The 14424-nt window shown below is 32.5% G+C and overlaps 1 protein-coding gene and 1 long non-coding RNA gene across 3 annotated transcripts in view; one reads left to right on the top strand and one right to left on the bottom strand.

The window, feature by feature from the left end:
• Positions 1-7654, top strand: part of LOC149776835 (SWI/SNF-related matrix-associated actin-dependent regulator of chromatin subfamily B member 1-like) — a 34519-nt gene extending 26865 nt beyond the window's left edge. Inside the window, exons 9-11 of one of the 2 annotated variants that reach the window (XM_089941562.1) lie at positions 924-1055; positions 1672-1707; positions 6766-7654. In XM_089941562.1, coding sequence (XP_089797688.1) covers positions 924-1055; positions 1672-1707; positions 6766-6775 — 178 coding nt within the window. In that variant the 3' untranslated portion in view covers positions 6776-7654. Of the gene's footprint in view, positions 1-923; positions 1056-1671; positions 5145-6765 lie in introns of those variants that run through there. The other variant, XM_089941564.1, reaches the window with a different exon arrangement.
• A 242-nt stretch (positions 7655-7896) lies between these two features.
• On the bottom strand, positions 7897-13223 carry LOC149776834 (uncharacterized). Its single transcript, XR_016416129.1, has 2 exons — positions 11810-13223; positions 7897-9911 (listed from the first exon to the last, which is right to left on the bottom strand). It is a non-coding gene; the product is annotated as an uncharacterized LOC149776834 (long non-coding RNA).
• Between the last annotated feature and the right edge of the window lie 1201 nt (positions 13224-14424).

The following is a 14424-nucleotide window of genomic DNA, read 5'->3' as shown; positions in this document are numbered from 1 at the left end:
TTTACACAGCAGCAGTTGTGTTTGGGTGTATGCCATGCTTTCAAATATGACTTGAACTTTATTGTTCTTGGTAATAATTGTGATTGAAAAATATCTTATACATAGGGTATCATACAAGAGAGCTCATTTAAAATGAAATTTAAAAAATGTCAGATAATTTCCGTCAAGGCTAACAAAATGTAGAAATTATTTGACTTGTTACATAAATTTAATTTGAAATGAGCACAGATATAAGATTGTGTTTATTGAATAGCTAAAAATACTGCTTTTTGTTTTTCCAAGCTGCAGATTAGTGAAATTGCTTTGAAATACATTTGGATGCCTTGGATTCCTTCCCTTTGCATGATGTTGATATTTTTGTTGTTGTCAGATGTTATTGCACATGTTACTTATATGACAAGTATGATACAGGTTTATTAAATGGCACAGTAGCCATTTGATAAAAAGCCCTCCTTTATACAGTTGAATAATTTAGCCAGAATTGTGATCTAAAACTTTTGAATAAATTACTGTATATACTTGGTTATAAGTGGAGTCCATCTGCAAACTGCACAGACACAAATCTGTATTCTCAGAGAATTTGTTGGTAGATCTTGCTCTAAGCAGTTTGTTAGGAGTAATCAGTAGATCAAGCAACATAAACCTTGATCAGCTGGCACATTATGTGATGCAGATCGGGGCCTTTTTAGTTTGCAGTCCGACACATGGTATATACAGTAAGTCTGCACTGGGTTACTTTCTGTTGCATCACTTATTTTAAATTAGTCAGTTTAAGCAAGCTATGTGGTAGTTCAGTGCAGTCTTTTCTCATTTTCTATGAAGTATTCAGAACTTGTTTGAATTCACATTTTTCTCAGCTGTTTTCTTTTGCAGTCCTTTAGAAGTTTATTCAGTTCAATAAATTTGAGAAAATATGTTTTCAGTGAGGCTCCATTGCCAACCGTAGAAGTTGCTATCAGAAATCAAAATGAAGCAGACCAGTGGTGTCCATTTTTGGAGACACTGACTGATGCTGAAATGGAGAAGAAGATACGAGATCAGGACAGAAATACAAGGTAAGGGAGACAACTCTGATATAGAGACCTCCCATTTTTAGTAATCCGAACATCTGGCAATAATGCTCATACTCTAAAAGACATAAATTTATATTAGTACTTTTTGTAGTGAAAAAGCTATTACATAAAGAAAAAGGACTTTTTATTTATCTTTCCCATAATAATTCATTTTATATAAACGTATTGGTGGATGTAAACCTATAATCACAATGAACAGTACTCTTTGATTGTGTGTGTCTGATGAAAAAGACAATTTTAAGGAAAGTGTAACATTGATGGTGATAATGATGAGCAGAGGAAGAAAATTGTAATAGAAGATGCAATAACAATAATGACTGTTAAAAGCATGAGTTACAACAACACCAGCAATAGCAGCAACAACTACAACAACAGTGATGATTAGTATGTAGCATCATCTTGCAAGCAGAATTATTTGTTAGTGTGGAACTTTTAAAGTGGCACAGTTGTAAATTTTGTTGAATTACACACTTGTAAATTTAGTTAAATTACAATCAGATTGCAACCTATTACAGTTTTATTGATGGAGATACATGGTAATTCTAAGATGTGTAATAAGTCAGAGAACTATACTTGTTGCCTTTATTTGTTTTTTTAGGCGCATGAGAAGATTGGCCAATACTGCCCCAACATGGTAACTACCAGCACCATCCTTTTAGTCATGTGTGATTGTGTGAAGATATTCCATGGACTGTGAAAAATTACATTGTCACATCAGCTATGAGAGGGAGAGAGTTGGTAACTTCACTGTCAAGAAAGTATTTTGCATGCAAAAGAATAATCATATACTAAGTAAATGTAGTTGGTAAGAAGTAGTGTTGTAGGTGTACTTTGTGTGTTCATAAGGAATTATTTCTCTTTTTGAAATGGTAGAATTCCCAATGATTGTATAAACTCAGAACAAATTAATATGATAAACAAAGCATTTATTTGTTTGTATCATATTTGAATTTCAAGAAGAACTGTACAAGAGTTTTGTTTGATCTGCAGCAATTATGAAAATCCTGTTGGCGGCCATTCCTTTCCTATTTTCGAGGTAAAGTTTCTAAACTAGTTGATTGGGCTAAGTTACACGTTCTACACACAAATTGGTCTATCTGTGTCAAACAAGGTGTGAATAACATACAATCGGTTGCTTGATCTTGTGGGACCCCCCCCCCCCCAAAGTTATCAGTTATGTAGCCTGCCTCTGGAGCCTTTTGACTCTGAAAGCATTAAACTGCAGCTGTAGGGTAGTTTCCAGGTCCAGCTACCAGCTAATCAGATTCTGATAAGTGCAGATTTCATCAGATTGAGCTCTTGAGAAACAGCCAGTGGGGCCCCAAGTGGCTGAGTGGTCTAAAGCGCTCACCGTTACAGCATTAAACCCTACAACAACAACAACAGAACAGCCTGCACTCTAAATCATGTATGATCATTTTATATGCTTAAAAACAGTCAGATTGTAAACTTACTGAGTGGCAGTGGTCTACTCATTTTAATTTTCTTTGTGAAAAAAGCATTGCAGGTATATTTCTTCACAGTGTGTTGGTGGCCAGGACTGGTTCTCACCACAGTTTATGTCATGTTAAGATTACACAGTAACCATGTCACTCATATGCATGGCAGCCTGTAAAGAAATCTATAGCTATTACAATCGTTTTCATCATTTTGAGTGAAAAGTAATTTTTTGTATTTGAATTATGTCAAGATTTTTGGGGGTGTGTGTAAACCTTTAGAGAATCACAGCCCTAATAGTCAAGTCTCATTTTGCTCAGCTGGTCATAGACCAGAACAGCTTATGGGATGGCCTGTTTTCCATCGTTCTTCTGTCACCTGTTGTCCATCGTCCATCTATTCACTAGCAACATTTTTGCAGCTCCTCCTAAACTATTTGGAGGATTACAGTAAAACTTTACACACACATTCAGGTTTGAGTTATCCTAAATGAAAATGGTGTAGCTTACTATTCATTGTAGCCACCACAGCAACGATCTTGATAATTTTGTCACTACTCTTACTGAATGGACAGTTGTAGCATCATGGGGTTTTCACTAAAAAGACTTCTTATGTTATCTAGTTGGTACTAAAGGAAAATAGTGCTGATCTGACAACCATTGTGGCTGCCATGGCAGCCATCTTTAAAATCTTATCGCTGCTTGTCATGGTCAAATTTTTACAAATTATGCATTCCAAACACAAGATGCAAAGGAGAAATCATTTTCCAAACACAAGATGCAAGGGAGAAATCATTTTCTTGAGTAGGTAAAGACCATTATTATTGGTCACCATTAAGACTTTGCAAAATTAAAACTGGTACATTGAAAATGTGTAGAAACACATCAGTGATTATTGAAAGGAAGATAAATTGATGATAGTGATGAGGAGCCTTCAGGTTTAGAACTAGTACCTGCTGCTAAATATTGGTGTAATTGACAGGATGATGTTGATAATATGAAAATGTTTTGTTTTCTTCTGGAAAAGAGTTTTATTCTCATTTCTTTTTACAATGACTCCTGTAGTGAAAACAATACGACTTTTACATAGATATATTGGTAAAATGTTGTTATCATAACAATCATAAAACAGATACAGACTTCTGTATTTTAATAGGAATATAAGTGGAATTTAATTTAATTAAATCAGTGGCATTATTTATTTATTTTTATATCAGGGCACCACATGGAAATGTGGTAGCGCTGTAGTAATCACCATTTCCGTCACGTATGTCAGTTCATCAATTCACACTTCTTGTAAACAGCATCATTCTGCAGCTTTTCACATAATTGGATGTGATTTGGTAGGTAAATTGCCTGTTACTTGTAGATGTTCCTATTTGACGTTTCATATTTCCATCTCCAATTTTGACAGAATTATTGCCCCTTATCATCGATATTAAATCTCCATTACAGCAAATCCTTGCAACCAACATAACTCAGGAACTATTATATATATAGTTTTGTCTGCACAGTTTATGAATTTTGTATCAGCACCATTTTGGATAGAGTTATATCCCTTAACAAATAACTTTATATATATTCACATGTGAAGTTACTATAACTGACTGGATATGTGGGAAAGCTTGCCGGTAGCTTCTTGTTGTGGGTCAGTGGTTCTTTCCGGGTTTTCCCGGGTTCTTCGTCCATCATTAATACTGGCCGCCATGTATAGCCTATCTTGTGCTGAAAAATGGCGTTAAACCCTATAACAACAACAACAACTATAACTGGCAAAGCTCAAAAACCATTCAGCATTTTCTTATACATCTGGTATGAACCTTGTCTCATAGACTAAGATTTGCTTTTTATGCATTTGGTCTTGTTTAGAATAGCTATGGCCTCCTGATTGCTTTTTCTATTGACTTTGGTTTCTGCAGGACAACTTAAAAATATGTTGGATTTTAACCTCGTTTGGCTTGTGGTTTCAGACTAACGAGAACTTGGGGGAGTTTTATTTTTAGCTTGGACATCATCATTTGCAGGAGTTATGGCCCCTGATTATTTTCCTTCTGTCTTTGGATTCAGCAGCATAACATTACTGAGTTTTGATGCATTTCAGCAATATTTTTCCTGTAGTTTTTTATCATTGACATCTTGAGTTTTGTTAAATCTCAGTTGCTCCATCTTATCATTTAATCAATTGAATGGATCTGGATGGAAGACTACCTTTCCCACAGTCAGTTCTGGCAAAGTTTGGCTTTGTGAGGATTTTCTCTACATAGAAACTCAAAATCTTTCTGTCACAATTTTTTTCTGTGCATCTGACACAAAAGAATATAAGAGCCATAGGGTTGATTACTGTTTGATATGTATCATTATAACATTGTGAATTTTTCTTACGGAAAAATGCATTACTGCATTAACATATTGAAAGATTTGAACTAATCTAAATCACTTTAATGCTTTCATAATATATTGTACATTTTTTACTTTGTACTTATGTTTGTGTTTGCATTGTGAGAGAGTATTTTCCTGCCATATTTTGTCCAGCATAATCTTCATTTTGTGTTTAAATTTAAACTTTTATCATGTCACCTTGCCGTTGTTCTAAACGGTTGTCAGAGTGAGAAAAATAAATAAATTCTAGGTGATACTTTAGTCTTTTTTTATTTTATTTTATTTCATCATCTTAAGAAGACAAATTTGAATAAACTCAATATCTTCGACATAATGGTGATCTGAAGTACACTGATATGAGGTCATGTTCTTTTGACCTTTCAGTAATACAGTAAAGTTGTTATTTGAAAATCATTTATTTGAAAGTGAAAAACTTTATTCTGAACATTTTATTTTTTTATGACAACTGCTACCAACATAAAGTGCAACAGTTATTCTGATAGGTTACTAAAAGTAAGTGGAACAGGAATTCTAAAAGACAGCAGACCATGAACCAGTGATGTTTTTATCAGATAAAATTTCCTACCTTGGATAGAAAGTTGATAGCTGAAACAACAAAAACCAATCATTAGTCTTCCATAAGTATTTCATGTTATCCATATCCAATAACGTGGAATGTGCAGATTGCGGATTGCTCCCTGACAAGCCCTTGACCTGGTTTGAGAGGTCAAGGATATTAGTTGAAGCAACACAACAACAATAAAGTGAAGTAAAAATGTTTCAAATGGCAATGAGATTGATTTCATCCATTCAGATTTTAGATTGATTTCATTCATTCAGATTTTAGACTGATTTCATTCATTCAGATTTTAGATTTATTTCATCCATTTAGATTTTAGGTTGATTTCATTCAGATTTTAGATTGATTTCATCCATTCAGATTTTAGATTGATTTCATCCATTCAGATTTTCTTTTCTTTTTAATATTTCCTGATCATAGGTAGCCATTGGTCAGGGAGGCATCACACAGACTAACTTATAATTTCTTTTTTCACATCTTTTTGTTATCTATATAAAGGTTGTAAGCAGCTGAAATTTGGATTATAAAAAGGGTAACAAATTATGTTAAAAGGAGGAAAGTAATAATGGATAGCATGAAGAAAGAAGCAATATATATGGAGAATATGTAACTATATATTGTTCTATTGCTGTGTATATAACTGAGTAAATACCTTATTTTTGGAGCAATTATATATATATATATATATATATATATATATATATATATATATATATATATATATATATATACACACACACATACATACATACAAACACATATATACACATGGACACTAACATATGCTTGTAATTATTACACGTATATACACGTATGTATGTATACAAATTCCTAAGATGTGAAAGAGGGAAAAGACCAGTTCTGTATGAAAGGGTTAAAGAAACAGAAGTATTGCAAATAAGAACATGCCCGTATAATAGATATACAAGTAAATCTTATTAAACTACTTTTAGGTCATATGTACAAAGTGTGAAATTTATTTTAAGTGGTAATTTGAGATGCTTTATGCATCAGTTTATTTTCATATGTATCTAAGCTATTTCAACCAAAAGACAGAACTAGAACTGCTAAATATATATGTGCCATTCAGTTTCAAAACATTCCAGTTTATTGTGTCTTTTGGCTCATTCCCTCTCACATAGTATTTGCTGATAAGTTTAATGAAATTGATGTTTGAAATATATCAGGTTATTTATTATACATAAGCACTTTGACAAATTAAAGCTCAAATGGTTATATTGAAAATTCTTTAAGGTTTTTCTTAATGACACAATAGTTTGCTTTTGGACTTTTTCAGTAAGCAATGACAGGGATCTATGACACAGAGCAGTACAAATACCTTAAATATGTGACAGGGACCTATGGCAAAGAGCGGTACAAATACCTTAAAAGTATGTGACAGGAACCTATGGCAAAGAGCAGTACACATACTTTAAATATGTGACAGGAACCTATGGCAAAGAGCAGTACACATACTTTAAATATGTGACAGGAACCTATGGCAAAGAGCAGTACAAATACCTTAAGTATGTGATGTGTACCTATGGCAAAGAGCAGTACAAATACCTTAAAAAGATGACGGGGACCCAAGGAAAGCAACGTCTAATTGAGAATAAGCCAACCTTTCATATAAGCCTATAGAAAATGATCAGAAATTCAAATCTGAATAAAAGACAATAACTTGTCTGTCATGTTCAAAACATTTAATACAATTAAAAAAATAAATTCAGTAGTATTGTCAAATATCATCGCCATACACATATGTGCAAACACTCGTATAATCGCAACCAGATTAATATTTAATAAAAACATACATTCTTTAAAATCCATTGGATGGAAAAATATAGAGTTAATTAGTGTTTTTTAATCTAAATAGTTCAATAGAGGGTTAGAAGGTAATGCAAGTGTCATTACTTTTCATCGCTACACTCACTTGAGACTGGATGGCACTGGTGTTCAAACTTCAGCTGGTTTCAATGCGTGAATCCTGGTCAGAAGCGAGTTATTCTGGATGACCATAATTTTAGCATTGTCAAAACTGTCTGATGGAGTCTAATGATGAGATATGCATGTCTTCATAGAAAATGAATGTTAATCACATTTAGGACTTACCGCTTCATCAGCATGAACAATGCTTGTATGTCCTCCTAATTCTCTTTTTCTGATAAGTAAACAATCTACAATCAGTTCCTTTTCTTGTCATAGTTTTTCTAAGTCATTTTTCTCTTTTTGAATATGATTCATTACCTAGTTACTAAGCATCAAAGCTTAGTTATATTACTGTGAAATGACACTTAGAGAAATAAATGTTTCAAGATACCATTGATAACAGGGATGGTAAATTATACATTTCATTACATAAAATTGATATGTAGCTGGTACTTACAATATTTACAATATTTCAAATATTCAAAGAAAACAACAAAACAACACCAACAAAAATCTTTTACTATACAGCTGATAAGAATGTAACCAATTATCATATCAATAATGATGGTTTCATTAATCATGTAATGGTCAGAAAAAAATATAATGAAAAAGAATGGCTCCTAATGACAGTATAGATATTGATTGTAAGAAACATACCATATAATTCTAATAACTCTGAGGAATAATAATGCACTGTATATAACAAGTTACAGTTGTAAATCATTAGGATTTAACAGTGCACTATCTGTATATATGTCTACCAAATAAAATTGTTTGTGGACTTTTTGAAGTCTAAAACTTATATATTTTCCTTTATCAGCTAAATAATGCAAGTAACTTTTATAATTGCTCCTACTCTACTCTGTAAGAGTGCCTGAAATTTATTTCACAGTGATTTCATTTCATATAAGGTTCATAGCTCATATAAGCAACTACACAGTGATTTCATTTTATATGAGGTTGATAGCCCATATAAGCAACTACAAAGAGACTACAAACTGTTTTAATCTTAAGATTAAAGATGAAGAATGAAAAGTAAAAGATTTTAATTGTCTGCCAGCTACACATATCTTTAAAGTATCACAAGAAATATAATTTGTCAAATAAAGTCAGCAACATCTTTAAGAGGCACTGCTGATTTTAATTTTAAATTTATACAAAAAGATGAAGTGCTAAATCAGTTACTAGACCATGACTTACATGAACAACAATCATATTTCAAATTTAGATGTGATAGAAAGTAGTAGATCTGATAGAAATACCTGATACGACTAATAAAGATTTTGTGCAGAATAATAATTTAAAATTGTGAAAACAAGTTAATAATGAATTAGCTGTGGATCAGAGTATCAGAGAAAATTCATCTATCTCTCAGAACTGCAAAGAATAATAATAATAATAATAATAATAATGAGGACTTTGTATTGCACCTAATCTTTAGAAGCTCTAAGCGCTTTACAACATTAGACAAAACCTATAACATAAAAAAACACAGAAAACAAAACACCATGGAATTAGAAAACATAAAAACTTGCTGTAAATATTTAAGGTAGGGAACATTATTAGGACTTTAAGTTTGTTCTTGCAGTCAAAATAAATGAGTTTTAAGAACACTCTTGAATGGGATCACTGTGTCTTTGTGTCTAAGTTCAGTGGACAATTCATTCGACGTTGCTGGGCCCTAGTATGCAAAAGAATGTTGTCCATATGACTTCATTTTTGTAGTGGGAATAATGAGTGTACGATTGTCAGAAGAGGAGCGTATGTATCTTGCTGGTGTGTACACATGGGTGAGGTCGGATAGGTATGTTGGACTGGAGTCCATCAGTGAAATGTAGCACAGAGAGCAAATTTTGTGTTTGATTCTGGATCGAATGGATAGCCAGTATAGGGTACAGAGCAGCGGGGAGGTGTGCTCTGATTATGGTACTCTAAGTATGATCCGAGCAGCTGTGTTTTGAAGTTTCTGAAGTAGATATTGAGATGAACCAGACAGAATTGAGTTACATTAGTCCAGTCTTGAAAGTACTAATGAACACACAAGTGTTTTAGTGGCATCAACTGAAAGATATTTGCGAATGGAGCTGATGCGTCTCAGCTCAAGATATACAGCCTTGCCTATGTTCATGACATGCTGGTGCAATGTGAGAGTACTGTCCAGAGTGACACCTAGGTTTCGTACTGACTGTGTGAATTTAATGTTGGCGTTACTGATATTTATTGTTTGAGGTAAAGGATGTGACTGAGAAAGTCTTTGTGTTGTGATCAGAATGGCCTCAGTTTTATCATCATTCATCTGTAGCTTGTTACATGTCATCCATGATTTCACATCAGAAATGCACCTCTCTACACCTTGGATGGTAGCATGAACTTCAGTTAGGTGGCTAGATTTGTATATTTGGGTGTCATCAGTGTACAGTTGGTGAGACACTGGATGATGATCTATGACACTTGAGAGTGGCTGAGTGTATAGAATGAAAAGAACAGACCCCTGTGGAACACCACAACATAGAACTGCAAATATAAATGATAAGAATAAAAAAAATAGTCCGATGCTCCAGATGTTTTACATTATGAACTATTTTACAAGCTTTGAAAACTGTTAATAATAAAACCTGTACAATGCATGGAGAAATCTTTAGAGCCAATTAAGGGATAAATGCTGAAATATTAGCATTATATAGTGTCATGGAGAAAAGAAGAAGCCTTAAAGAAATTATAATATGTCAGACTCGCAACTTCAACAGTTGCAGAAAGAATTCAGTAATATGAAGAAACATCTAATACGGTTTTTGAAAAGTTAGATGGTGACTATAAAGCTAGTGTGAAAGAGTTTGAAGATAGAATGTCAGCTATTACGAATAGTCTTTCATAATTACAATGGAGGAATGATTTTGAAGAAGTCAAAAGAAAGGAGACTAAATGAATAATGTTAATATGAGTGAAAGTACCCTGAGATCAACGAGAACAACCTATGAGTTATCTATTTCAGATTTTAGCAATGAATTAATTTTTGAAAAGAACCTGACCTATGGACTTGAAAGAAATAAACTAATAGAAAACATTTTAACAGATAACAAAATATTATATCCAGGTAAAGAACTCTTTAATAATATTGGTGTGGTACAAGGAAGTGTTTATGAATTAGCTGAAGAGGTGAAATGATTAAGAAGAAATTTTAATGATAAAGAAAAAAGATAACAAACAGATGAAAAAAGAAAGAAAATAATGATAATAAGTTAGAGAATTAATAAGTTTAATAGAGACAGATAATAAACATTATTAGGATGCTGATTTAGAAAAAAATCGAATTGTTATGGCTTCAAAGTTTTATGAATTATCCAGAAAGTAAATTTAACCAGATACAATTATATGGTAGTCCATGATGTAAAAGAGTGCTGATGTAGATAAAATGATAACAAAATGCAGGAGAAATTCAAAATGCAATTTAATGATAAGGTGGACAAGTCTTGAACATTTAGTAAAAGAATTGATACAACTAAATAATTAATATTTAACATAGATAAGGGATTGAAGACTTTCAGTTAAAGATATTAATAACACAGTGACTGATTGGATACATAAATTAGATAAAGATCAGTTTACTTTTCATTTTGATAAAGAAACTTACTTATGTTTAAACAATTTCAGACCCATATGATTATTTATTAGATAAAGAAGCCATAGAATATAAAGTAAATGGAGTTCTCAGCATCTTTAATACCAGATGATACTATGGTCGACTTACTTTTCAATGAATTTTCTACAGACCAGCATGTTTTGCTGAATACATTACAGTTTCAAAAACTATTCTACAATTAAAATAAATCGAGTTTAGATACTAGTTAAATAATCTTGGACATTGAGAATATCAAGATCTTTTAAAAGAAAATGAACGATGAAAACAACCCTGTTTGTATGATAAGAGAATGAAAACATATTATTTAGAAGGAAACAATAACACATTTTCTTTGGTTGGATCTCTTTCAGAAGAACGGAGAAGTTTTCTAAATATCAGTTTTGAGCTTATGGACATTATAAAAATGTACTGTCATTAAACATGATTATGGAAGATATTAATTAATTTGCCCTGTTATGTATGGTGTTCCCGAATAACTTAAAGCAGTTAATATCTTCATTAAAAAGTAGCATTAATTATTAAAATGTTCATGTATTACAAACAGCTATTTTAAGGTAACATAAATTAATAGTTCTTATTCTTGGGCGTTTAATGTGAGTTGGATATTGTTGGTACGCGCATTACAAAACCATTCAAAACGTTATTTAAATCTTGGTATATACGTTGTTTCGTATTTAAAATAATTTTCTTTCCATTTACTCCATTCTCCCACTGTTACAAAATATTCTCCTTATCTTTTACGATCTTGTTTGTTTGAATCTTGCCAACATACATCTTTCGGCAAGTGAACTCTCCCCATTCAATTGTCGTCAAGTCGAATAACTTTTACTTTTCTTTCCAAAGTAATATTTCTTGTCTACGTGGTGCCATGTTAACGAAAAACCTTGTTATAAAGGAAGTGATATATGTACTGTCACGTGATTTTTCGGTCTTTGTCTGGTACACTGTTTTGTTTAAGGTTAATTGTTTATGTGTGTGTGTGTATTAATTCACAAAATCTTTTTTTAGCCTATATGACCATGTTATGATCTTCACAATTACGTCGGTCATAATCGTCATTTTAAAAAAAATCCGCTGTGTGAAGCCCAAAGCTCTATCAAGGCAATGCTGACCACATTTCTATCTGACCAGGTTGATCTTGACATTTACGTCCGTTCGTAATTGTCAATTACAAGAAACAAAGAGAAAAAAAACACTGTGTGAAGGCCAAATCTCGATTAAAACATTGCTGACCCCATTTCTATTTTTCTATCTGATCATGTCATGATCATGATAATTACGTCCGGTCGTAATCTGCAATCAAAAAATAAACACCCCAACCCAAAACCCGCCGTGTGAAGGCCAAAGCTCGATCAAACATTGCTGACCCCATTTCCTGCAAACGTCGGCGTTAATGATATAATAATAATCTTAGTAGTACATGTACTTTAGCCAACTCTTCTCTCAGTAACGAAACCTGACATTCTAAATCAGACATCGGGAAAGATAATCGATTACTTTACCTTACTGTATTTAAATATTGGCTCTGGACACATTAATTATAAAACGTGGCCTCTTGTGAGGGGTAAATTTTACATTTGTACACTAATATGTTGGCCGCTGGTCGCGTTAGAGGAGTGGCCTTTCTTGAGGGGTACTTTTGAACACAAACTCGTCGGTGCCAAGAGATTCTGGCCGCAAAGAGTGGGTGACCGCTGGTCAGAGGGTCCGTTCATGAGGGATACCACTGTAAATCTAATTTGTATTTTGTGCTGGTCCTTTATCTGTAGTTGATGGTAGACGATTGGCCTACCTGACTATTCTCATGTAATTGTCATGTTTGTAAGTTATAAATACGTTTACTGATATTTGAACGTACGGACGGCTGGAAGAGAAATTGTGACTCAGATCCTGTCATTTTCTTGTGTCTCAGGTTTTTATATAAAGTTGTGGTAAACAAAATTATTCATTCATTAAGACCTGTCTGTGGAATCATGTACAGCTGTGTTAAGATATAATTTGATTGGAATTACAAAGTGCTCATTGACGTTTTTGACTACAACGGTATTTTGATATTATTGTGAGTTCATTCAAAGACATTCTGGATTATATCATAGTGATGTAAGAATTGGCACATCGACCCAGTCAAGACTACATGTATTTGAACACGTTTAAGATTATTGGAATTCATTGGGAATATTCTATGATTTTGGACTTAAAAGATAGAATATTTAGAATTATTTGGGATTTAATTCACAATACCTTGTCTATTAATTTTTATTTTGCAATTTAGAGAAATAAATTATTTGCTAATTTTAATAAACTTGTTTCCCTTCTTTTTTGTTATATAGGTTAAGAGCACAGAGTCATCTCATCCCTCTTCTTGTTTTTTACTTTTTAAAATCAATAATGGCTAAAATATCAGCAATTCATAGATTAATATCTATAATAAGACCTTTTAATTTAACTTTAAATTTCCCAGAGAAAGGTGATGACGTATAGAAACTTCAAGAGAAAACAGACAAAATTTAAATAAAGAACTTAAAAGTCAAGCACTTAAAACACTAGGATTGAAATATTTTTTTTTTCAGAATCGTTTTAGAAGAAGACAGAGAAATTTCAAAGTCAAATTAAGCGCAGAAATGGGATTAAAGAACAGTGTTATACTATTAAAGGTGATGGGATTAAAGACAGATTGAGAGAATAAAGCGATTACATTCTTGGTCATATTCAAAGGTTAGATCAATTTGATGATGAACTACCTGGAAGTATATTACCATTTGATTTTGCTTCTATATCAGGTTCTACTTTGGTTGATATAGGTAGAGAACCACATCTCTCTCTCTCTCTCTCATATATTAAAAAAGAATTTTCAAAAAAATATTTGGAAGAAACATAGTTTTAGTTTCTTCAATTAAAATAGTTGCATTTGAACATGCTGAAATATCTTTTTTTATATTAAATTTTAATTACATACACAGTACAAAATTTATTAACATTAAAGGACAGGAGCATCTGTGATGACTAGGAGGAGCGATTGCTAATGCTTCTGTATTTACAGGAAGTAATTTTCTATTTAAAGTAATGAATTCTGATGAATCTAAAGCTGAAAGAGAAAGACAAGAGGAATTATAAAAGACAACAAGAAAAATGAGTTCAGTAAACTCAGAATTACGGCACTTGATTACACGAATGAAAAATTAAGGAAGCAAAGTTTGGTTAGATTTTAAATAATTCGGAGAAAGCTTTGATATTTACCTTTCCATTAATCCAGACGATACTTTAGAAAGCCTTGCGGATCGGAACTAAGTGATTTAAATAAACCATCTGATTAATATCTAGATTATGTATGTTTCTATTTCCAGATGTATCCCTATGGTATTGGCTGCGATCTGAGATATATGATTA

The sequence above is a fragment of the Sinohyriopsis cumingii genome, chromosome 18 (assembly GCF_028554795.1).
Source record: "Sinohyriopsis cumingii isolate HCF-2022 chromosome 18, ASM2855479v2, whole genome shotgun sequence".
In the NCBI taxonomy this organism is placed as follows: Eukaryota; Metazoa; Mollusca; class Bivalvia; order Unionida; family Unionidae; genus Sinohyriopsis; species Sinohyriopsis cumingii.
The sequence above is the reverse complement of the archived record's forward strand: the minus strand, read 5'-3'. Positions and strand labels throughout refer to the sequence as shown.